Source organism: Saccopteryx leptura, chromosome 1 (assembly GCF_036850995.1).
Source record: "Saccopteryx leptura isolate mSacLep1 chromosome 1, mSacLep1_pri_phased_curated, whole genome shotgun sequence".
Classification (NCBI taxonomy): Eukaryota; Metazoa; Chordata; class Mammalia; order Chiroptera; family Emballonuridae; genus Saccopteryx; species Saccopteryx leptura.
In genome coordinates this window covers 229,958,557-229,984,033 of record NC_089503.1, presented here as the reverse complement: position 1 = coordinate 229,984,033, position 25,477 = coordinate 229,958,557, and the positions used below count along the sequence as shown (strand labels likewise).

The 25,477-nt window shown below is 35.1% G+C and overlaps 1 protein-coding gene across 1 annotated transcript in view; it reads right to left on the bottom strand.

The window, feature by feature from the left end:
• PDGFC (platelet derived growth factor C) overlaps positions 1–25,477 on the bottom strand; it is a 198,897-nt gene that overhangs the window by 30,254 nt on the left and 143,166 nt on the right. The window contains exon 3 of the mRNA XM_066387576.1: positions 20,545–20,725. Within this exon, the coding sequence (XP_066243673.1) occupies positions 20,545–20,725 (181 nt within the window). The remainder of the gene's footprint in view (positions 1–20,544; positions 20,726–25,477) is intronic.

Genomic DNA, 25,477 nt, shown 5'->3' with positions numbered 1-25,477 from the left:
ATAGAAATAATTATATACTAGCACCAGTACCATTGTGGTTGTATATGCTCTGATTGGTCAACTGTGGTTTCAGCTTGTATTACTGCTTTTCACAGTCTAGGAAGTGGTTAGTGTTATTTCTGGGTTTAAAGTACAGAATTATATACTGGTCAATACTAACTTCTTTCTTTGATATTCAGTGCATGGTATAATCCTGTATGAACTGGGTAAAGCAGTTTCTCAGTGAACTTTGAAAATACTTAATTTTTATTGAGTCTGCTGCTACACCCTGAAAGTGTTTATTTCCTGTGCTAGCCAGACTGGATGAAGCCGGGAAGATTTGAGGTTTTCCCTTTAACCAAATATGGAGTGCAGAAAGAAAAACTTTTCAATCTTAAACAGCTGCCCAGAAAATAAGTTTTCCTGATTTCACTAAACAGTTATGTACAAAATAAGAATGAGCTTCACAATTCACTTGGAAAGCATGTACTCTGAAATGGTAAATAAGATACATTTGTTTTTCAAAATTTGTATATTTTTACATAAGGGCCAAGGTACAGTTAAACAGAAGTATGTATTGGAGGGGGCACAAAGACTGGCTATAATTACAAAATTCTTTATAAATGTAGCCACCAGAGGCTATGAACATTTTCTGTGCTCTGTGTGGGCATATATGGACATGTGTACACACACACAGCCATCTAGAACCGCAAAAGTTATTACACTAAATATTAGGTCACTTGAGGAATGTCTGACAATACTTAGAAACTGAAAAAAGAAACTAAGAGTGCATTATTTAAAGCAGTGAAAAATGTAAAAGTGGAAAGGATATTTTGAGGCAACATGGTATCATGGAAAGAACACAGAATTCTGAATCAGAAGATCAGGACATGAAACCTGGGTCCACCAATTATTATCTGTATGTGTGATCATTGGAAAGTTACTTATTTTCTCTATGTTTTAGAGTATTTACCTATAAGACAAAGATAATAATACATAAGCTACCTAGTTGACAAGGTTGTTTTGCAGCTCAAATAAGATGATGGGTATAAATATTATACATTTTATGTGGCACTAAGAGTAATGGAGAAAGACATTTAAATTATTCTGTGCAGTTTCAAAAGAAAGATTAAGATCAGTAAGAGGGAGTTAAGGGAAAAAAGGTGTGGGGTTAATGTAAGAAATAATTTTTTAAAAACAACACAGGTTAAATATGGAGTGGCCTCAATAGCTCAAACATAGTGAATTTATAAGTTTTGAGACAAAGTCACAAAATCATTTTGTCTGAAAAGCAAATGCATTGGGAATCAGATGGAAGATATGCAAAACTAATTTGAAGGATCCTTCCAATTTTGAAACTATGAATTTGAATAGAGTAAAAATATTCAAATATTACTAATACAAAGAGAATCTTTGCCCTAAATTGGCCACCAGGAACCACTGCTTAGTGTATTGCAAATTTCACCTATCTCCAATTATCTAAATAAAAATAGTAATTTCAAGAATTAAACACTGGAATTTGTACCAATTATTTACTAAAGTTTTGTACCATAATTACTTATTAAAATAAATATGTTAATGCATAGGACAGTCTGTGCAATCTGAAATGCATGATAGAAACTCAGGTATAGATATTATGGTGTGATACTGAGAAACGGGTAATTACTTAACAGTGCTGGAACTCGGACATTTTTTATTACTTCCTATGGCCTGAATTCTTTATTCCACTTTTAAACAGTAGTGCCTCCATCAGAATCAAGTGCACATCATAAAGTTGGCAATGATTTCTCAGGGAAACCACCAAGGGTTTTTCCAGGATCAACATTCATTCGGGCACAGGGCTGTTGCTCGCTGGCTTCAGGTATTAGGACTCAGGTTTACAACACAGAATGCAGAGGCTGGCTATTTTCCAGCCGCTGCTACTTAGGACTGTGCTATTGGCTATCCCAGGAATATCTGTCTGCCACCCGAGCAACCATGGAAGTTACTTAGCACTCCTTCATTCACTGAAAATTTGAAGGGTTGCTTAGGTGTCAGGGACTCTGCTAAGAAGTAAGAATACAATACTGAATAAGACAGTCTTGCATTGCAAAGCATGTTGATGAACTAACTGCAGCTATCCCTGCAAACAAACAAATAAACAAAACCCACAAATTATGTTTATGTTCATAAAAAAAAGTTATTTAAACAAAGCCTTGAATTCTATAGAATTGATTCACATGTTCACTGAGGAAAATCAGCTAAATACAAAGCAGGGCGAACAAAAATTTTCTACTAGTGATATAAGGCCCTAAAAATAAGTTCTACATATCAGTTATTTAGTATTATGTATATGCCAACAAAATTACTCTAGAAGTAATAAAACATGTTAGCAGCGGTAATGTTACAGAGATGCAATACAGAGGCAAGTCTTAAAAACATATTAAAAACATGTACTTACTGCATAATACATGTGGCTATGGTAGCAACGATAGAACACTCTGCATCATCTCCATTTGGCCATCAACTTTTTTTGAGGGGGAAGGCCTGGAAACTTTGATATACCTAATGAAAGCCCCCTGTTTATTATTCATAGATCAAAAGGGATATATCAAAAGTAGTTCACCATGGCTAACATCTGTAAATATTTTCTATCAATCCCAAGGGTCAAGGAAAAAGCCTAGAGTCTTTGTCTATGCTTAAAACAAATGTGACAACTGACTAAAAAAATTTTTTTTGTGACAGAGACAGAGAGAGGAACAAAAAAGGACAGACAGACAGGAAGGGAAACAAATGAGAAGCATTAATTCTTCCTTGCGGCACCTTCGTTGTTCATTGATTGTTTTCTCATATGTGCCTTGACCGGGGAGTGGGGGGGGGGGGGGCTACAGCAGACTGAGTGACCTACCAGCGACCTTGAGCTCAAGCTGGTGAGTCTTGCTCAAACCAGATGAGCCCGCGCTCAACTGGCAACCTCCGGGTTCAAACCAGGGTTCTCCACATCCCAGTCCAATGCTCTATCCACTGTGCCACTGCCTGGTCAGGCCCAACTGAAATTCTTAATGCTCTCAAAGGGAGCACAGGGGGATGGATGGGTGGGGAGGAAATGATTAAATAAATGTTAATACTATTAATATATTTTAATAAATATTAATAATGATCTACAATTTGGATAAAAGATTAGAAAAAATACAGATTTCCTTGGAACTACATCCAACTATATAAAGCTACAACTGTATTAATATAATTCATTCATAATATGAATAAAATGGCAGTGTATTTTGGAACACCCGAGCCAATTAGAAATTAAATGAAAACCTAAAGGTTGCACATCATGAAAAATACTTAGCTTTAACAATTTATCATTATGGCTATCCCAGTTTAAGTGTTCTAAAAGTTATAAAACATGTTCTTAGCAGTCAACTTACACAAATGCAATACAAAGGTGATATTCGTATAGCAGATTTTTAAACATAAAACCAACATGTCAGCAAACAGAGTGCAGGGAAGCAGGTGAGATGCACAAGCAGAGAAATAGTTCAAAACCATAGCATTTCCCAAGCAAAACGTCTCAACTGAGTGACAAGTTATTTTTACCAAAAAAAAAAAAAAAGTTTTATCTTCAGGCAGAAATGCCATTAATACACATAGAGCAAATACCACTCAAGGCCCCACTTCATGTAGTGTGCATAGTTCAGGAAGCCAAGAGACCTGTCCAAACAATGCAAACCTGTGCTTTCTAAAACCTTTCATCTGTGTTTCCATTTGTACCAGGGAGAACCCTGAGAAGAAATTTCTCACTCCCCATTTGATAAGCACCACCATGAGACAGTTATCCATAAACTGTCCAGCCTCTCCTTTGGTTTCACTAAAAATGTGAAGATAGCTGCAGGGCAGGCTTAGAAAGCAATCTCTTTCACCTCTGCTTACCGGCATTGGCACCGAACAGTGAGGAGGGCGGGCGGGCTCTAGCTGCTGATTCAAAACCACTAATTGAACCTTAAATTCCTGCACTAAAAGATTGATGAGTTCTTCAAAACATCAGTGGGAAAGCAGGCTTAACTAATAATCATTGCAAATAAGTTGTCCATTTTAACATCGTAGAGGAGGTGAGCATTCAATAAATAGTTCCTATGATCATGAAAGCCTCAGTACAATCCTGGAATGTGATCATCAAGGAGGAGTTCTTTTAAGGAATCAGCTTTGAATAGGCCAACATTGATAGAAGACCTTCAATTCGGACTTTCTAAAACCCATTTTCGTTTTTGCAGGTTATAGTGGAAGGTGTGCTTAAGTGACAATGTGGGGGATAGTTAAGAATAAATTTTGACACATTTTAGTGTAATATGATATCTTTCCAGAAAAGTAAGTGAAATGGCCAAAAGTTACACTGTTTCATTTACACACAATACATCTTTTACAATCTAGGTCAGATTTCTATGAACAGAAGTTCTGGCATAGTTAGTGGATTGTGCAATCAGTTTAATACATTGTGACTAGGATTCTTTAAATACAGAAACTATAGTACTGATTTCATATGTTTTCTTATAATATCTGAACCTGCACATATACATCATTCTAAGATGTGATCATGTGCGTCTGCATGTGTGTGTGTGCACATGCATACATAATCACACTGTGAAGTTTTTTCTTCTGGTGAGGTCTCAGTCAGAAAGTTTTAAAAATATCAAGTTAGGGAGAGAGCACTGAGAATCAGACATAACATTAAATCTGACCTTAGAAAAAAGGTAACATTTTTTCACCACTGCCTGCCAAACACTGAGCTAAGCATTTGGTATTTAATCCTCACAACAATGCTGTAAGGCAGAAACTTTTGTCATTCACATTCTGTGGTTTGGAAAACTTGTCCAGGTTTGTACAGGTAGGTTAGTTAAAAAGTGGGAATTCAAGTCAGATCTGTAGTATTGAAGGTCACAAGAACACAAGTAAAGAATCTCTGTCAGCCTGACCAGGCGGTGGCGCAGTGGATGGAGCATCAGACTGGGAGGCGGAGGACCCAGGTTCGAGACCCCGAGGTCGCCAGCTTAGGTGCAGGCTCCTTTGGTTTGAGCAAAAGCTCACCAGCTTGGACCCAAGGTCGCTGGCTCGAGCAAGGGGTTACTCAGTCTGCTGAAGGCCCGTGGTCAAGGCACATATGAGAAAGCAATCAATGAACAACTAAGGTGTCGCAACGAAAAATTGATAATTGATGCTTCTCCTCTCTCTCCGTTCCTGTCTGTCTGTCCCTATCTATCCCTCTCTCTGACTCTCTCTCTGTCCCTGTAAAAAATAAAAAATAAAAATAATAAAAATAATAAAAAAAAGAATCTCAGTCAAAAACAACAATCAAAGTGCTGAGGACACCTCAAGATCTTAGAGGGTTAAACACGACTACTAGTACAGAAGATATCATAAACACTGTTATTGTCAACCTTCCCATTTCCTTAGTGCAAGAAGATAACCAAATCAGAGCATACCCTATGACATCATAGAGGATGCTGTATATTAGCAGAATGCCTGCTTTGAACTAAAGAGTCATTTTAATATAAAGAAGAGTTGGGTTTTTTTTTTTTTTTTAAAAAGCAAGGCATTTTTCTTAGGAAGCATGGGTGGTAAAGTATAGACAAAATTCTGAAAATAATACAAGTTAAAAAGTTGATTAGGGTAAGGGAGCACAGGAAAGAGGAAGGAAGGAAGGAAGGAAGGAAGGAAGGAAGGAAGGAAGGAAGGAAGGAAGGAAGGAAGGAAGGGAGGAAGGAAGGAAGAAAAAGGAAGGAAGGAAGGAAGGAAGGAAGGAAGGAAGGAAGGAAGGAAGGAAGGAAGGAAGGAAGGAAGGAAGGAAGGGAGGAGGGAGGGAGGGAGGGAGGGAGGGAGGGAGGAAAAAACAAAACCTTGCTTCTTCATTACTATAATGAATATTAAATACATGTTTTTTCTGTTTCACTAATATAAAAATATCTCTTCATACATCTTCATCTGGAGTTCTGTCTGTATAAAAGGTATCCACTAGTAGAAAACTCACTCTCCCAAACTCCAAGTAACTTCCAGGTAGCCATGCTATATATAGTCTGCAGCTTGAAAAATAATGCAAGTAAATCACTGGAAAAATTATATAGGAAAAGAATAATAATGTTTTAAATGCACCAGGCATATTCTTAGCTATTGTGATATACATACCAACTCAATTACCAATTATTTTTCTATTGGCCACACAATTTTAAATTACAATTGTCTAATGACACACTATCGAGCAATATTAAAATCAACATTGATCAAAGGGCAAGTCATTATCTTAATGGACCTTACTTAACTGACCTCCTGCTTTAGTATTTTCCTATAGATGCAAATCATACTGACCAATGGTACCCACAACTCAGTGAATTCTAGCCTTCCTGCTACCACCAGTTAAATTTAACATTTAACCATGAGACGGTTGTATTTATTCCCCAAACTATTTATATCAGTAGTGCTTGATATTGTAATTTTCCTTATTTCACTATTATGTAACCCAATCAAATGTGAGTTGCTGTCTCTTTGAAAACTTAGATGGATGCTTTGAAGGACTCCCTACAGAATGAGTTTATATATAAAACAACAACAAATAGCTGATGTTCAATTAGGTCTGAGAGACAACTGTAAAATACAGGAGAGAAAGCTTCAAAAAAATTCTAGAGGAATTCTGTGTTTACATTGTTTTAAAAAGTATCTTTGAGTTGTCATTTTTACTTTAAAAATCCCAAACTGAAAGTCATAATTAAGGCATTATGACCATGATTTTTGGAAGAAATATAACCAAACTCCAATCAGCATATCCTACTTAAAGAAAAGGTCTTGGCCTTTAGTGCAGAGCACTGAAATTTTAAGGGCTTACAGATTATGTGTATCATTTTTATGATTTTTCCACCTGACTTAGTCAACTAATGAACCAGCTCTCAGCTCCCAATGTGTTTATAAGCTGGTTTGCAATGAATTCTAAAGGCAAAAGATACCTTGAAAAAACCCCCCAAAACCACACTATCTTTTTTGAAGTAGCTAAAATTTTACATATTATACAGTTACACTTAATAAGTACTCTCACATACCATACCTGTTGGAACCAAATTATATACATTTTGCATGAGAGATTTAGTAGCACTAAAGTCATTAATCTATTCTAGAGAAATGAAGGGCTTTTAAAGCAATCAGTTCTGAGTCTTGACATTGGTTTAAAGCTATAGATTATATCTTGAGCTCTTAGCATCCTAAAACTTCATTAATCTCTGTCTCTGAAGCTGCAAAGCTTTATTCGTGGATTTATTTATAGTGACTATTTATTTTTCACACATTCACTATAAATCCCACATTAAGAAAAGTGATTTGTGGTATTATTTTTGATTTTGTAATCTTTAGTCTATGGTAAATGTTCTACTCTCAGCTGCAAAAATGGCCTGCATCACACTATAAATTATTAGATGTGGAAGATTATGAGGTCACCTAGTTCAGAATACAAAAATTTCCCTCCTAACCTAAATTGAGATTCTGAAGCCATTTACTGATACAAAAATATATGCACACTCTTGTTATGCTTTGTTGTACCATTTTTAAAACTATGTATTAAACACCTTTTAAACTATTTTTTATAAAAGTATTTCCATATAATACTTTTATTTAATATCTTCTATGATGCTATACATTTTTATTTTTTCAAAAGAAACTTTTTTGAGTTGATGGATTGTATCAATGTCACTTTCCAGGTTGTGATATTGTACTATGTATAGTTATGTAAGATGTTACCACTAGGAATAATTAGGTGAAGATTGTACTGGATATTTCTTACAAGTGGATGTCAATTTACAATCCTCTCAAAAGAAATGTTAAAAAAGGTTTTATTGGGAAAAATTGATTAGAAGATACTATATATTATGCTTGAAATTTATGGTTTGACTATATTTTTTTCTACTTCTTTGCTCTGAACCTTAGGCAAGTTGCATATTTTTTCTCTGAGCATACTTCTTCCTCGGTAAATGGGGATAATTTCTCATTGAGTTATTATGAAGACTAAATGAGGTGACATATATCAAGAACTCAATACAGAACTAGGTGTTCAAAAAATAGTATGCACTATTATTACACTGCTCACAAAAATTAGGGGATATTTCAAAATAAATATGAGGTAATAAAATATTCTTAATTTTTGTGAGCAGTATATTTATGGATGTAGGTTGGTGTGGGCTTTTTTGGGGGATCAGCTTACAATTATAACACAAAATTACATATGTCTCCAAGTCAAATAACTGAATATCTACTTAAATTAAATTGCATCTTGCCACAGTCTTGCAATATAAATGAAAAAGTAAAAACCGGATGCAAAGGGCAGTGAACAGAAGGTTCAAGATCTTATCAAAAGACCAAATGTCCTTTTAATGATTTAGTATCGTTAAATTGCTCAGTGGCATAAAATTATGCCAGGCCATTCATGCCAAATAAGAACTATGGCTAGCCAGAGGAAGCAGCCAAGCCCTTTCTGTAATTAGAAATTCTACTGGAAGAGAAAACATAAACTGTATATAAATGGAAAGCATGACCCCAAGATTTGAGAAAACCAATTTAAATATGCAATGAAAATTCACATCTTCAAATTAGTATTGCAACAATTACACACGTTAGTCAAATATATACCTCTCTTGACATATAGGCATAAAACAGTAAACATTATGTGGAGTTCTAAGAAGTGACTAAACAGCATGTAAACATGAATTTCAGAGAGAAATCAGGATCCTGCCAAAGACCCACTATGAACGGGATCCTGACTTTAAAATCAAACCCTGTATGCCCAAGTAGACATGGGTGTGGCTTTTTTGTTTTGTTTTGTTTCTAGTTTATCAGTAATGGGATTACCATAATGCATCACTCACCAGATTCCTAAAAGAAAGAAAAATATTTGTGTCAGATTATTTGAGATGACATCTAAAGAATCTCATCCAAAGGATGTGTCATAATTTTAAACCCACTTACTTCCCTCAGGTATTAAAAGACAAGTTCTGGCATGTGGTGTCTCTCCAGCCTTCTAACAATTCCCTGTCTTTCACATGTCTTTTTACTGAGAACAACTAATTACATCTTATGCTATTTCATTAACTTAGATCCAGCAGGAAAGTACCCTTATTTATTTATTTACCTATTTATTTACTTATTCATTTTAACCCTACCAGAGCATTTGTTTCCTGAAAAAAGGGCATTGCCTCTTTAACAGTGCTATAAAGTTAAAAAGCAGAATTTCAGAGGAGGTATTAGACACTGCACAGGTTGATCTGAAGTGATCTATGCTTAGTAATTTCTATGTCCTTTCTCAGATTTTAGAGTCTTAGATAATTGCCACATCAATGCTTTTCTATCTTCTTCCGAAGGAAGAAAAAAAAAAGTTGTAATATAAACCTTGGCTTTCTTAAGCAAACCTGCTTTGGAAGTACTTAAGATAATTCACATAGTCTTTTAAGGCAAAGATGACAGCCTTAATCCCTCTTCAGAATAACTACTTTGCAAGGAAAGGTCCTAGGCAGGTATTTCTATAATGGCTTTTATTCACATTTCAACAAAAACCGACTTGACTTAGCAAGAGTAGAAACACCTAGGCAGACACAGGACCTTCGTCCTGGATCCACAACACAAAGACAACCTGGTGCAGGAATTTCCTCCCTCGGCTCCCGAAGCCTTTAGCACCCATAGGCTGTCACCCTGCAAACAGCTGTGAAAGCCATTCCCGTGTACACCAGTCCTTAGATTTGTGTTTCCTCTTCCATTCATTTTAAATATTACCCAGTGCCTTTTATAGTTCAGACACTGTGCGCAAACTGTGTAATTTCAAACTAAGGAGGCTATGGTTTTTTGTTTTTGTTTTTTTTATTATTATTTCAGTGATACCTTAAGCAGTTGCTTAACAGACTGCCAATTGAATCTTGTTTCTATTTTATTTTCCTATTTCTTTGTGTAATTATCCTCTCCCAACTTACCTCAATGACACAATCTGAAGAATTCTTTGAAGCTGAAAAGATTGCTAGGCTACTCACAAGTAACAGTATAATTTTTCACGTGATGCCATCTGAGTGATAAGTGAAACACTGACTACATATATGAATCCTTACTTCTTTAACACTGTGATTATTTTGAAAGAAACTTTGAAAGGAGATTCTGTCTTGTGCGCATTTTAAAGACAATTGTGTGGAGAAAGTACAATTTAACACTTGATATTTATTAACACTATCCCTTACTTACAAAAAAAAGGTAAATTCTAATTTAGTTCCCAACTTCTCGAAGTTCCTCAAATATCTATGACATCACAATCAACAGAAATAATACTTAAGTGTTTTAAAAGGGAAAACAGAGATGGTGAGAGAGTCTTACACATATTTCCTTCCTCAATGATCTTTCTGCTATGGGCTATGTTCCCAACAAGTCCAGACACACCTGTCTTTAAATAAAATTGGAAAAACACTTCTAAATATGTGACCTTCTCTGTGTTTTAATCTGTAAAACAGTGAGAATATTGCATTCTAGGTGATCAAGTGACATAAAAGCACCCATCATGTTTAGTACTTCTTTTAATTTATATTCATCCTATTCTGCTTGATTCAATTATTTCCAAATTGATATCATTAAGCCTTTCCTTTCTAAAATATGTTTAGAATATACTTGACTTTGAAATATTGACCCCTTCAGAAGTCCCTAACACTAACTGCACTTACCATTTAGTTTTTGATGCTGACTATAGAAGACATAAAAATTGACGGTTATATAGGTTCATATGATTTCAAAGTAGTCTTAAACAAATAACAGTAAAAGTACATCAGTTTAGTTTAAAAGATAGGTAAAATTTTGAAAGCTCTTAGTTTTATTGTTCAAATCATTCAAATAAACTAATAACATTACTCAATAAATGAGTATTTGAAGACTACTTATAAGGATATCATTTTCTCAAACATGTGGGCTGATGAGTTATTTGGTTACAACTAACACGTATCCCAGTGGATACTGCTAGACATGATATTAAAATGGAGACCAACATATGTTAAATAACTAATCAATATCTAGTTTTATATGCATCTCTAACATTTAGAAAGAAAACATAATATTAGCATAATCATGCAATGCAGCTTCTCTAGGGGCCTATTTTATCTGGCACGGAGGGTAATGGAGAACTGTTCAGGAAAGCCAGTCACAGGGCATGGCACTGGGCATCTACAATAGTTGCCACTTACCAGCGGTTTCCCTTCCTGTGGTTTTGGTTACCCACAATCAACCATGGTTCAAAAAACATTAAATAAAAAATTCCAGAAATAAACAACTTGTACTTTGTAAATTGTGTGCCATTCTGAGTAGCACGATAAAAATCTCAGGCTGTTCTGCCCGGGCTGTAAGTCATCCCCTTGCCCAGTATCTGCACTGTACAGAAAACACAGATACTTTGAGAGACGGAGAGACCATGTTCACATAATTTTTATTATAATTATTGTTATAATTATTGTTTTTATTAGTTATTGTTGCTAATCTCTTACTGCACGTAATTAATAAAATTAAACCTTATGATAGGTATGTATATATTGGGAAATAGTATATAAGGCTCGGTACTATCTTGGGAAGCATCTCACATGGATAAGGGGGACTACTGTATTATGTCCTCAGTCCTCAATTATTGTGCAAAGTATCTGCATATTTTTTAAATCAGATATAAACTGACCCTTTAATAAGAACACACTAAATATATAATAAAAGAAACGATAGTCATTTTATCTCTTTTCTATCCCAAAATTATTGATTTGTAAAATATATTTTTTAAATGCATAGTCCTTTACGGCCAAAAAAAAAATTGGAAGGGAGACAACAGTGATAAAATTTTGGAAAATGAAAAGCAGGTGGATATGTCGTCATTGAATCTGTGGACATGACAAAGTTCAGCAGGGGTCAAAGCCAAGAAGCAACCTGATTTACGAGAAATGACAACCAAAAAGCTGTGGGGTCTGGTGGCACCAGGTTCCTATGGAAGTGGAATAACAATGGGACTGAAACCAGGAGGATTAGTTGAAAATCATGAAGCTGTCAGACACTCCAAATCTATTTCCCACTGTGGCAAACGACTGACTTATTCCCTATTCAGATTTCTCCCCTGAACAGATTAAAACTGAAAATTTAAGGAATGGGGAACACAAGCAAGTTGGGAGTGGTGATATTATCTCCAATATAAGGGTAAAAAGGTGGTAATTCTTAGACTCTTAGTCTTAATCCACTCAGCCATCATTTTAGAAAATTGGCAGCAAAGACTATACCCCTAGAAAAAAGATTAAGCAAATCAGAGAGTCTTTAAGGAATTGACCTGGTCAGTTCATGGTACAGTGAAGACCATGGTCAGCAAAGTCCATCCACATGCACGGAATGCCCAGTCAGCTTCTAAGTGGCCAGCTCAAATCCTAGATTTGGCCAAGTATCACAGAAGTTTCAGGGTTAAATAAAAGTATTTTTAGTTAGACAAGGGCATAACATTTTATCTCTGATGCTCCTTTAACTCAGTGAGTTTATGGGGATTTTACTCTCTTTCCAAATAAGGAAGTAAATGAAGAGAGAGGGAGACCCAGATTCCTGCAAACAAGGGATCAAATGCGAGAAAATTGCAAAGGAAACACTTGGGATAATGACAAAGGAAGATCCCAAGGATGACATCTGCACAGCAGGTCTAAAGGCCAATCAGTCTAAACTGAAGCCAACCAGATTGTTTTACCAGAAATTTATTCTGGAAGATGAAATTATTAGGCAACCTAACGTGTCTGACTGATGAGAGGCGATTCACACAACCTAAGGAATGGGGATAACTCTGTGGTAAATATATATATAAATGAATCAACACATGGATCTGAGCCAACAACAACAAAAATCCAGTGTTCAGAAAAACAAAGCAAAAAAATGGTCAGAAAAGGAAATGTAGTCATAGCATACTTCATGGCTCAGCTATGAAAAATGATCAGATGGTCACCATAATGTACACAGTGAATCTGGATCATGATAGAATTAGGATCTAATAGAGGATGGGATGTTGGGCAGTGTCTACAGGTGTGATAAACGAAGGAGGATGAAAGAAAGCAAAAGCCTCACCTTCCAGAGTGTGTACAGAGTGAACTTCACAGATAATTTTAAAAACAAAGCCAAGAACTAACAATACAAGCATGTCATCGGAAGGTAAAGAGGTCCATCCTAAAAGACTCAGATAAAAATAAAACAGGAAGTGCTTGCCTCCAAGGGGCAGGAAAATGGTTTGGCCAGGGTAAAGTAGGGGTAAATGCTAGTTCTGTTAGCCTAAGAAATATTTGTCTTTTAAACTATGGACAGTTATAACTCTGACAAAAATTAGAACTACAGATTAAAAGAGAAGAGCATGAGGAAAATAAAAGAATATTTCTTGAAGATGGGAACTGTCTTGTTTTACTAATAGTGTCTTATCACACCACAGAATGAATGGATATCTAGTCTAGAACTGGGTCTCTGTGCTGGAACTGTGCCGTCTGTGAATGATCAGACAAGCTTGGCCTTGAACTGGAAGAGAAGGCAGATTGTCAATCTATCCTAGTTCCATGGATAACAGATACTGACAGTTGACAAAATTGATAGACTTTAATATACGGCTTAGAAAAGCTGGTACAATACATGCAAATACTAAAAATTGAAATCTATCCATATGCTTCCATGAGAAAGTCCCACTCTTTTTGCAATCCTGAAAAATGGAGAACACATGGGTATGTTAGCTGTTAAATATGCATGCAGAGTCTCCAATCTGTCCCATAAAATATTCATGTTTGTTTGAATATGAAAAATATTTCCCCAATATCTTGTAGTAAAACTCTCTGCATCTTGCTCAGTTTATAGTTTAGAGCAAATTCTAATTCAGTGTAGGAACGTTCTGTATCAGCATCTCCAAGAACGTTTGATGAAATGCAGATAACTGGGCACTGCTCCAGACCAAGAGAATCATAATCTCTGACATCTGATAATATGCATTTTTAATAAGCTCTTGAGAGATTTTTATAATATATTTGATATCAAATTTATACTAGGTAACTCCCAGGGTTTTTGTGTGATTCCTTTTTTTCCCCTTTAATCTAAGAATTATATCCTTCTACTCTTGATAATTACCTCTCTTCCTTCTCAAGATCTTTCCAAACTACTTAGATGACACTTATTCATAGACTGCATTTATATAGGTATGTATATATTTTTCTCCAAAACAAGGTAAGTTCTTAGAGATCCAGGGCAACACCAAATATGCCTTTGAAGTTTTCCACAACAAAATGACTCATCAAATATTCTTCAATAAATGTTAAAAGAATTAACAGGAAAACAATTGGAGATACTGAAGGAAAAGTATCATTTGATCATTTAAAATTGCAACAAGCTTACCTCTGGAGAACAATTCTCTCCCTTGGGTTTATATTGCCATATTAATGCTAAGGTTTTAAATCTTTGTGGCTTTAGATATAAAATATGAATCAAACAAGTGTCAAGCTCTCAAGAGTTTAAATTCTTATTTACAACCAACAGAAAATGGTCTGTCTGCCTTTCACCATCCCTGTAGTAGTGCCAACTGCCCTTTTCTTTCTAACTACAAGTCATACCATCTGTAAAATTCTTTCTTAGATAGCTAGGGATTAGCCAGAACAAAAAGAATCAGGAGAAATGGAAGAGAGACCATGATCCTCACATGAAAGGGAGTAATGTGTCCATGGGTTAGAAGTTAAGTGGAAAAATATATTAAACAGCTTTTAGCCAAGCAAGAGTTTAGTCTGCAGCAACTGTATCATTTCTTTGATGCAATCAAATCATGTTCTCAAAAGACTTTCCTTCTTAAATACACAAGTACATTGCATATTTTAATAAAAATCTAATCATTCAAAAAGTGTTTCAGACTTGAAATACTTTTTCCATACTCTAAATACTACAAAAAATTCTAAGAACTACTTTTTCTCTTAATTTTCCTTTAAGGCAAAGAAAAATTTATTTCAAAAGGTTTAACATAAATATTCACTTGCTAAAATCATTTTAGTATAGTAATAGAGCAGTGTAGTACAATTTATTGTGAAGATTTATAATTAAAAAAATTTTTTGAGTTCATTCTGACATTGATTTTTCTCTTCTATAGGATTAGTGTTTTGATATTACTCTTGGTATTTACTTTTATTCCAGACATGCAGCACCCCCTAAGAAAGTAAACCAATAAATTTGATGCCGCGTATGAGAGTTAGTTGGAATTCTTTCTTAACCTGAACATAAAAGCAAATTTGGCCTTCAGTTAAGACTTTTCTTTACATGATATTAACAGTAAAATAACCTGGCAAACACTACTAGAAGGGATGGAAAAAAAATCCTCCCTCCTCCTTTCTCCCTCCAAAGTCTATATTCACTGAGCTGCTTTGTTCTCTGTATCCTGCATAATTAATAACCACTTTGGCGATCAGTCATGCATTCCTTAGTGGCACCTCAGGCATCAAGTGTCCTTGTAAGCCTCCCCCACAGAAACCATACACCCTTCTACAGTGCACAATGGCTGGGCACTGACTTAACTCTGGACAAGTCATTTACAAAATCACCATTAAGGAAAACACATAGTTGGGGTTAGAAAGTCGCTATAATACTTATGTCTTATTCTCTCATATCATTTAATCTCTTTACAGATTAAATATATAAATAATTTCATTAACAAGAATTCAACCTAGGTAATGTCCAGACAAGTGTTACTGAGTATATATATTAAAAAAAAACAAAACAGTAAAATTCCAAAAATTAGTAGAGCAAATTTGGAAGCAATTAAAAAAAAAAAGATGAGTTTCACTGGATTGTTCTGAGTTAGTCTTCAGGTCATTCAACACCCTACACTCCCCTTTTCAAATCATAAAGAAAAGATAAAGAATATATGAGTCAATTGATGAAGTAGCTATTAACAGCTATTGCACTTAATGTAAACTGATACATTCAATAAATGAAAAACAGTAGTAAAAAAATTGTTAAAAATATTATGCTATTACCTCTGCTCAAAAAGCTTACATTAAAATTCTTAAAATGTAATATTCAATAAACCCATTTCAAAATAAATCGGTGGTAATTTAATCATCTTTCAAAATGTTAATGAGATTGGAAGAAGAAAAAGAAAATCCTCAAATCATATGACCATTTAAAAGGATACATAATTTAAAGTACTATTACACTCAAGAAGAATGCAAAATAAAACTGCTTAAATATTCAAGTTTAGATAGGCATATTTTATTTCAAATATGTTTCATTTTGAAGTAACTGAAAAAAATATACAATATATTTTTACATTAAGGCTGTGATTTTTAAAAAATATATCTTTTAATAAAGTGTTCTGATACTAGAAGAAAATATTATTTTTTCAGTCTTTGTAGGTTTCTTAATTTTTTTAAATATGGTGCTTATGCTACAGTGCACAGAGTGAAACATACACAGTCTATTATAAATTACTCCAAAATTAAACAAAAAATTTTCTTTCCTTTCTAAGGGATCCGCTGGGCCCGCACTGTGTGTGGCCTCCAAACAGAAACAAGCTTGCACTGTTTTATTTCAGTTTTGCTTCATTTCTTCCCAAACAATCTCTCACTGCTAATCTACCAGCCTTTTTTCCCCTCTCTTTTAGCATGAAGGAAAAAAAAATCAAAGACATTATTAACTCCTTCTGCACAATCATAAAAGCTGAATATATATCATTTGGCACCAGATTACATGGATTTATTTTCCATTATTTATTAATGAGGCATGACTGAGGAATATATATGTTGCCATAAATAGTTCTTGAAAATAGCATTAAAGTGCTAAAAATTTTAATTTATGCAGTAAATCTAGCACTATTTTTTAAGATACAAAAAACTAGCTATAATTTTATATAGACACTTTGAAAGATTTTTCTAAAATAAAACAGCTTTTAATACAAATTCAAGATAGTAATATTGAAGGGTGATTTTATTTATGTCTTATTTGAAGGAACCTGGAAATCAAGAAAATGATACACAAATCATAACATTATACAGGAATGTGTATTGATATATAAAATAGATAAACAATCTACAGTATATGTTCTTTCAGTCCTTAGCTGATGGAGAGTGAGTAGATCAGTTTAGGAAGGTGAACATAATTTTCAAAGGCAACATGTGTGGCAAAAACTGTTTCTGAAAATTTTAACTAATGTATGGTAAACAGAACCACAGAGCGGAAAAGGTTGACTAAAATCAAATATCCACTCATGCGCCCAAAGGAGACTGCAGATTTATTTTCCTTATGTGTAAAATATAAGAAATATTAAAATCAACTTTCTCCATAATTATCCCAGGGAAAAAAGGTGACTAAACTCAAAGATTTTGTATGTATGAATAGATGCAAAATATTCATTAAGTTAGTTCTAAAAAGCAGGTGAATATGATTATACACATTAATAGTTATAATATAACAAGTATGCACTAATTTTGTTAAGTAGCCTGGATATCTGGATGTTTTGCTCCACCTCCAAACAAAACAACAACAAAAAAATAGTTCAGTTCTTTAAGTAGGGCAAGAATGCGTTCTTGGTAATATAGCCTAATATGTCAGGACCAGGATAATATGTGATTCTTCAGTTTTCTAGCTTCTGCATCAACACTATTGTGCAACAGGCAACAAAGGTAACGTATAGTAAATGAGAAGTTAGTGCAGTGCCACTTGGGTCTAGACAACTCTAAAGGGAAACAGCTGCATGTCTATGAGATATTAATGAGCAGCTGCAGTGTGTCTGGCATTGTACTAGGCATTCAGTAACAAACCTCAAACTAGGAAGTTAATAGCCTACTAAGGACTTGTGGTTAATATCGTTTTTATCATTACAAAGTTAAGAAACCATTGTGTCCGGTGGCCCCTAAGGTCCTATTTTGCAGTGGTGTGTTTCCATTGAACCCATTGCTTCTGGGGATCTGGGTGTGCTAAGTGAAGTTCATTCTTGGGGAAAAAAAACATACCAAAGATGATGAGTGAGGGGGGTAAGGGCTTGGAGGGGCACTTGCCCCTGAGCAAATGACACAAGAACTTTCAAGTCTCTTCTCCAGAAGGCAAACTTTCATCCCTTAGGCTTCCATTCATTGATACACAGATAAGGTTGATGGATTGCTGCCCTGCTCGAAGTAATGTTGGGGTGGGGGGAGTTGGTGGAGGGCGAGATGTCATGGAGCAATACACAATGATAAGTCAAAACACTCCGCAAGGCTTAAAAGCAAAATCATTTTACAAATTTTTTGCTCATCAAATCTTGCTCTCTCTGCAGGCAGTTATTGGCTGTGGGGGAGGAGGGATGGGCATATGGAGCCAAGACCAAACACAGGTGAAGAAATGGCAGATAAATTGTTAAAGTTAATTTAAACCCCAAAGAATGAAAGCTCATGAGGTTGTAAAATTCATACATCAATAATCACTCCAGAAAGCAATCCGGCAATTTCAAATCACCAAGTCACACTTATTATGCAACGGAAGACCCTACTCTCATGTTCTCTGGTTTCTTCCAGCCCAAAGTCCACTGTTTTCCTAAGCATAGGGCACATTAAAATACGTCCCCTGTGCTACTTTTCCACATCTCCATTTTCTGCAGCCCATCACAGGTCAACTTAGTTGCCACGTAAAACATGGTTGCAGCCCACCAGAGTCCATATTTACAATTTATTAAACTATTTCAATAATTACAAATGTACTAAATTTAATTTTAATGACAAAATCAGTGACGCGTCCAGGCAGTTTCTGATGTTAGTCACAGCGAATCTCTGGTAACAGGTCAAAACCAGGTGGTGGGGCACTTTTTACTCAGAAGGGTGGTAGGACTAACCATAGATCTGTGAGGTTATTAAATTTTATTAAATTTAAATAAAAACAATTTAAGAAAAGTTCTGAAGATTAAGAAAGAAAATGTTAATCTCCATTAACATCTATATGTACTGGCAAAAGTATTTCATAATGTAATATCAATATAAATATTTTAAATTTATACAAGGACATTGATCCAGAGTCACAGTATAATTTATACTGTATATTTTAGAGATATCTCTCTTAACTTCAATTATACATAACAAGTGATTCTATTGTTAGTATATGAATAAATCTTCATTTTCAAATTTCAGTTTGTATTTTATTGTTGCTTTCTGGCTGTATCTTAAACAATGCTTACATTTCTTAATCAGTTGCTTATATAATAGTCAACAGACCTGAGTTGGGGCAATCAAAAAGAAAAATTTCTGCTAACATTACAATATGTATATAATATATAAAGTTAATCATTAATTTTATATTTTTCTCTGACTAATGAATTCTCATGAACTGCTGTCTGCATGCACAGTTTTTATATCCAAGAGTCTACATGTTAATGCCTGTAGCCTACATCATGTTATGTTCCCATAATGACATCATTATATCTGTATAAGTACTTTTGAATTATTATTTATAAGCAGAATGTGATAAAAATGCAAAAGGGATTTTGATATTCCTGTTGCAGTGTAAGAAATATATACAAATGTTTGAACTAATATATAAAATAAAGGTTGCAAGCAATCATGATACAACTAGAAGCTAGAAGGACAACAATTATAACCAGACAAAGTAGATTTCTTAAATTCCAGTGAGAATTTCTAAACCATTTTTGGTGGGGGGAAGGGCACAAAAGGCCAAAAATATTATTCAATTAGAATAAAAATTAAGTAGAAAAATTGAGCTAACTACTTTTTAAAATCTATTTTATTAAAACATGGATTTTAAAAGCATTAATATTTAATAAGTTTACAGTTCTTCAGGAGAAGATTAAAAGAAATATCTTATATACATACTTGTAAACAACACAACCAAAAAATAAATTTGTTGGGTGCATAAAAGTATGATGTCACCATACTGGAAAGAAAAAGTAAAACATTACACAAGAGCATGGTCTTTTAGGCAATACATGCAAGAATTTAATTAAAGTAACATTAATGTCAGATAATACTGTCTTTGCAGCTTGGTAATGTATTTATTTCAAAAAATAGATATGAATTTAAAAATAAGAACCATCAGGGTACTGTGTAAGCTTGAAATGTATCTTGAATGTAAGAATAACATTTAGCAAAATGCAGAAGACCATTCTATAAGAAAGGGTCAAAAACTTCTAGAAAACTATTACCATTATTTTGCTATTTAATATGATCATACTTAAAATTAATTCAGGAAGACATTTTATAATCCAAATATTGCTGATGATCCCTAACTGATAAGAGGAATAAGTATGCTAATGTTCTTATTCTGTTCAAGAGAAAATTCTATCTACCTGATATAATTTTCCATTAACACTGAAATACCAGACAGTGAATTGGGTGGTAATGGGTTTGTTACAATTTTCTAAATGTTGTACAAAATATTTTATTTCACTTATTGATAAGGTATAACTAAAGTGACATTTATAAAAAAAAATTCAAGCTAGCGAAAGGTTCTTGCTTTTGTTTTGCCTGATTGTCCTGTTTAAATGGGAAAAAAGTAGACAACTGACCTAATTAAATGAGCAGATCTCTAAGTGGTACTTACTGGCATGAGAATGTTGTAGTGGATGCAGAACCCGGGTTCAGAAGGGAAATATTCATCAGATACGAATCTGATCCTGATTTGATTTCCTTTAGAAACCTGCTTTCCTGGTACAGTCCCAGACCCACACCAGCGCCCTAATATAGTTCCATCACTGGGGTCCTCAACTTCTACAAAATCATACCTACAAAGAGAAAAAGAGAGACAGAAAGTCATGACCTGCCATTTTGGCATTTCAAATTCCATGTCTGGAGTGCAGAGAATCTATGGACCACACAGATATGAGTTCCTCCCAAATTTAACTGGGTAAACATAATCAAATACTCCAAAAAAAAAAAAAAAATAGAGACACACTGAAAATGCATCCCAACTAAAGAAATCTGAGTCTTTTATTCTAAGCCCTCTCATTTTACTATTAATGAACTCCAAATTCACTAAATAGACCATCTTAAAACTTAAATATTTTCTGTGGAGCAGCCATCTCTGACATTTAATTCATGAATTATTCAATTTTATTTCCATTTGGACGTAACAGCCTTTCTCCAATCTTAATTCCTGTTATGACTGCCAGCACTACTGACAGTGACTCTTATCCTAGTCAAGCTCCTTGGCTCCCTTTCGTTATCTGTGATGCAATGTGATGCAAACTTCTCCAGAATCACTTCATTGCAGACCAGTGATTTTCAACCTTTTTCATCTCATGGCACACATAAACTAATTACTAAAATTGTGTGGCACACCAAGAAATACATTTTTTGCTGATCTGACAAAAATAATAGGTATAATTTTAATTCATTCACATCTGAGGTCTACTGCTGTGTTGGCTGTTGTCATTTTTTATTTGACAATTTAAGGGAAAAGAGGTCAGTGCTCCTACTAAATTGTCTGATATTTCTTGTTTGAAAAATTCATGAGGAACACTGGTTGAAAATCACTGTTATAGACACATCTTTCAAATCTTACTTTGTATTGGACTGCCTCTGTGAGACCTTACTGGGTATTCTCAGTTCATAGTCATCTTTCTACCTTTGATAAGAACATATTACACACACACATACACACACACACACACACACACACACACACACACACACACAATCCATCTTCTGACTTAGGCTATAGAATCCTTGAAGAAAAATATCAGTTCCTACATACTTTTTTATTGCACTACACACAGAATCTTAAACATAAGAAATAAATGATCAAGTTTTTAAAACAAATGTTAACTTTGGTTTGGAAGGGCTGGAGTAGTGGTAATCATCAAGAGTAGTACTGCCCCTTTAAAGACTTTGTACAGGCATTTTAGGTTGTCTTAATGATTGGGGGGTGAGGAAGGCATAAAAAAGATAGTGGGCGATAGTCCCCAAAATGAGTATTTTCCCCATGTCCTCCATGCTTTTCAAGGAGATCACTGAACAAACAGGTAGATGATATCTCTGTTATTGCTCATCGGAGTCTGGAACCTGACACTGTCTTACATATAAACACAAATACGGTATGTTCTGCAGTTTTAGTTTAAGTCAGTTTTTTCAAAAATTCAACTAGCAAATAAGTTGAAGAAAGTTTCAATACTTTTGGAACTTTACCAAAAATTACTCATGGTTTTGGAAAAACATGTAATAGGTACACTGCTTATACTATTTGCATCATAATTAAAACAATTAAACATATCCATAATAGTCTCTATTAATAGCTATCATTCTCACAATGATTTTACTTAAAAGATGCAAATATCCGAATACTTTTTTGTATTTCTCATATAATTATGCAGGTGTATTTATGTATTTAAATACATTATTTTAATATAAAATACTGTTATATCAGTTTATATAGCATGTAAACCATTATATTTATTTTTAAAATGACTGCACACATAAATAGATAATTGCTTATATAAATTGTACATCAGAATATTAAACAGGATATTGTAAAAGTTGTGTTAAAAGGGAAGATTGACACGGTAGAAACCATTGGAAATTGTTTTTAAAAAAAGACTAAATTTGTTAACTATCATTCAACTTAAAATAATATATTTTGTGCAGTACTGAATTTACAGAAGAAAATAATTGTTAAAAAATGACAATGTGTATAATGAACCAATTATACTTATAAATCTTAGAAGAAAGATCTCTAAGAACTCTATTATGGCATGTAACTGTACCTGCTTCAGCCTCATTTTCCTCACCCTTACATTGAGGATAATGCTCCTCAACTCGCAGAGATATTTTAAGAAAGAAAAAATGAGAGAATATATGTGTAGTGGCTGAAACATTGTTAGCACTCAGTTACCACTCAATAAAGTTTGCTCCTTGTCTCTATTCTGCATTCCTACTCACTGCCTACCCACCAAACATTTTAAATAACCTCGCGAGCCCTGGCCGGTTGGCTCAGCGGTAGAGCGTCGGCCTTGGCATGCGGGGGACCCGGGTTTGATTCCCGGCCAGGGCACATAGGAGAAGCGCCCATTTGCTTCTCCACCCCCCCCCCTCCTTCCTCTCTGTCTCTCCCTTCCCCTCCCGCAGCCAAGGCTCCATTGGAGCAAAGATGTCCCGGGCGCTGGGGATGGCTCCTTGGCCTCTGCCCCAGGCGCTAGAGTGGCTCTGGTCGCGGCAGAGCGACGCCCCGGAGGGGCAGAGCATCGCCCCCTGGTGGGCAGAGCGTCGCCCCTGGTGGGCGTGCTGGGTGGATCTCGGTCGGGCGCATGCGGGGGTTTGACTGTCCCCGTTTCCAGCTTCAGAAAAATACAAAAAAAATAAAATAATAAAATAAATAAATAAATAAATAAATAACCTCGCGAGTTTGAAGGCAATAAATAAAAAACAAAACCCTCAAATACAAAAGGGACAGGTTATTTCTGTTATATCATCTGGCAAGTCTGGGGCTATAAATTACAAATGCATTAGTCAGCCAATATAATCATTTCTGGATTTTGGTGTGGTGGGACCAGGAAGTGATAGGGTCAGGGGTCAGAGGAGTTGGACAGAATAGACCTAAGTAATTATTTCAGATATACCTGGTACAGAAGTTGATAACTATCATTTTAAATCACAGGGTAATTTTTATATCAAGATTATTTACTTGTGACACAAAACATCTATTCATAGAGTATTTGTTTGTTCTGCGCATATCTGATGTAGGTTACCACCATTGCTAATTTGCAGAGAGACAGGCTTCATGGCTGGTCAATCATTCTACAAGTATGTATGAGGCAATGACTTGGAGTAAAGTGCTATGCTCGATTCTCAGGATACAAAGATGAAATTATCACTTTTTGGGGTTCAGGGTTCATAAAACACTGGTGAATGCTCTAATGAGAATGAAGGAAATACTGCGGAATACTGGCAGAGTAAGAGTAATTCTATACAGTGAGATTAGAGTCAGTTTACAGGGAAATATCTGGGCTGTCAATGAGTACTGACTGACCAAGAGTGGAAAGGGTGAAATTAAATGCATCTCAGCAAGAATAAAATGCATAAGACATAACAGAAGAAAGAAGGGGTAAGGCATGGTCAGTTGTGAATAGAGGACAGAAACAAAGAAGTAGATAGAGCTCAAGCTGGAAAAATACGTGTAGGTGAGAAGGCATTTCAGAGTTAGATGTTAGATAAGTATTTTGTTGCGAACAGGTAAAAACAATTTTAATAGGAAGTATGTTTTTTTAAAAAAAATTTAAGCCAGTATTTGAAAAAATGTGACCTTAAGGGCTCAGATCTCCAGAATTGGTGTCAGCTTCCGTACAAGAGGGCTCTTTGTTTTTTTGTTTTTGTTTTTAGGGAGGGTGGAAGGGAGAGATATGAGAAGCATCAACTTGTAGTTGCGTCACTTTAGTTGTTCATTCATTGCTTCTTATATGTGCCTTGACCCAGGACCTCAAGCCAAGCCAATGACCCCTTGCTCAAGCCATTAACCTTGGGCTCCAAGCCCACTAGTGACCTTTTGGACTCAAACCAGAAATCATGGGATTATGTTGATGATCCAACACTCAAGCTGGCAACCTTGTGCTCAAGGTGATGAGACTACACACAAGCCAGATGAACCCACACTCAAGGTGGCGACCTTGGGGTTTTGAACCTGGGTCCTCAGCATTCCAAGTCAATACTCTATCCAGTGTTCCACCACCAGTCAGGCAGGGATATTTGTTTAATTTCCTGTATGATCCCTAGCACCCTCATGCCAGGCACATAGTAAGCACTGCATAGTAAGCTCTGCATCAGAGTTTGGTCAATGAAGGGATGAACACTGAACCTTCATTCCAAAATAGCTTCAGAGGGAGTGTGCTCTTTATAGTTTTTAATAAACCCCATCTACTTCCTATGCTGGTTTTCTTTAAATACCCAGTTCTTCATTTATATATATTAATTGCCCATGTAGGTGTCTGAATTTGTCACCCTTGCAGCATATGAGGCACAGTCATGAGGTTTCAATAAGGGAGAAACAGACCGAATCATCACATATTTGAAGAATGCCAGGAAACATTTCAAGTGTGGGTAGAAAGAAAAGATCTTCTAACAAAAACATCCGGAGAAGGAGCAGCTGAGAAACAGGAGGAAAACCACTGTGAGTGATGGCACCGGACCGAGGGAGAATGCCCACTGTAAGCAGCGCTGGTCAGTGAAGAAAGATCAGGAAAGACATTGCAATGATGAAATCATGTGCAAGAGCGCCAACATTTTTTTTTCACACCATTTCAAAAATAACTATTCTTACCTTTCTAATCAAGGTATTTTAAGAGAAAAGAATATCATATGGAACAAACCTAACAACTCACAAAACTATTTTACTGGAGTAAATTTAAAAGCAGTTTTTAATCATACACAAAAAATATCTGGATTATCAATGTTAAGTGTTTATTAAGGAACAAGTAAGTCTTAAAGTTGACCTTACCTAATTTATATACTGATATAAAAATCACTTTCTGAAAATAAGAAGATAGTGA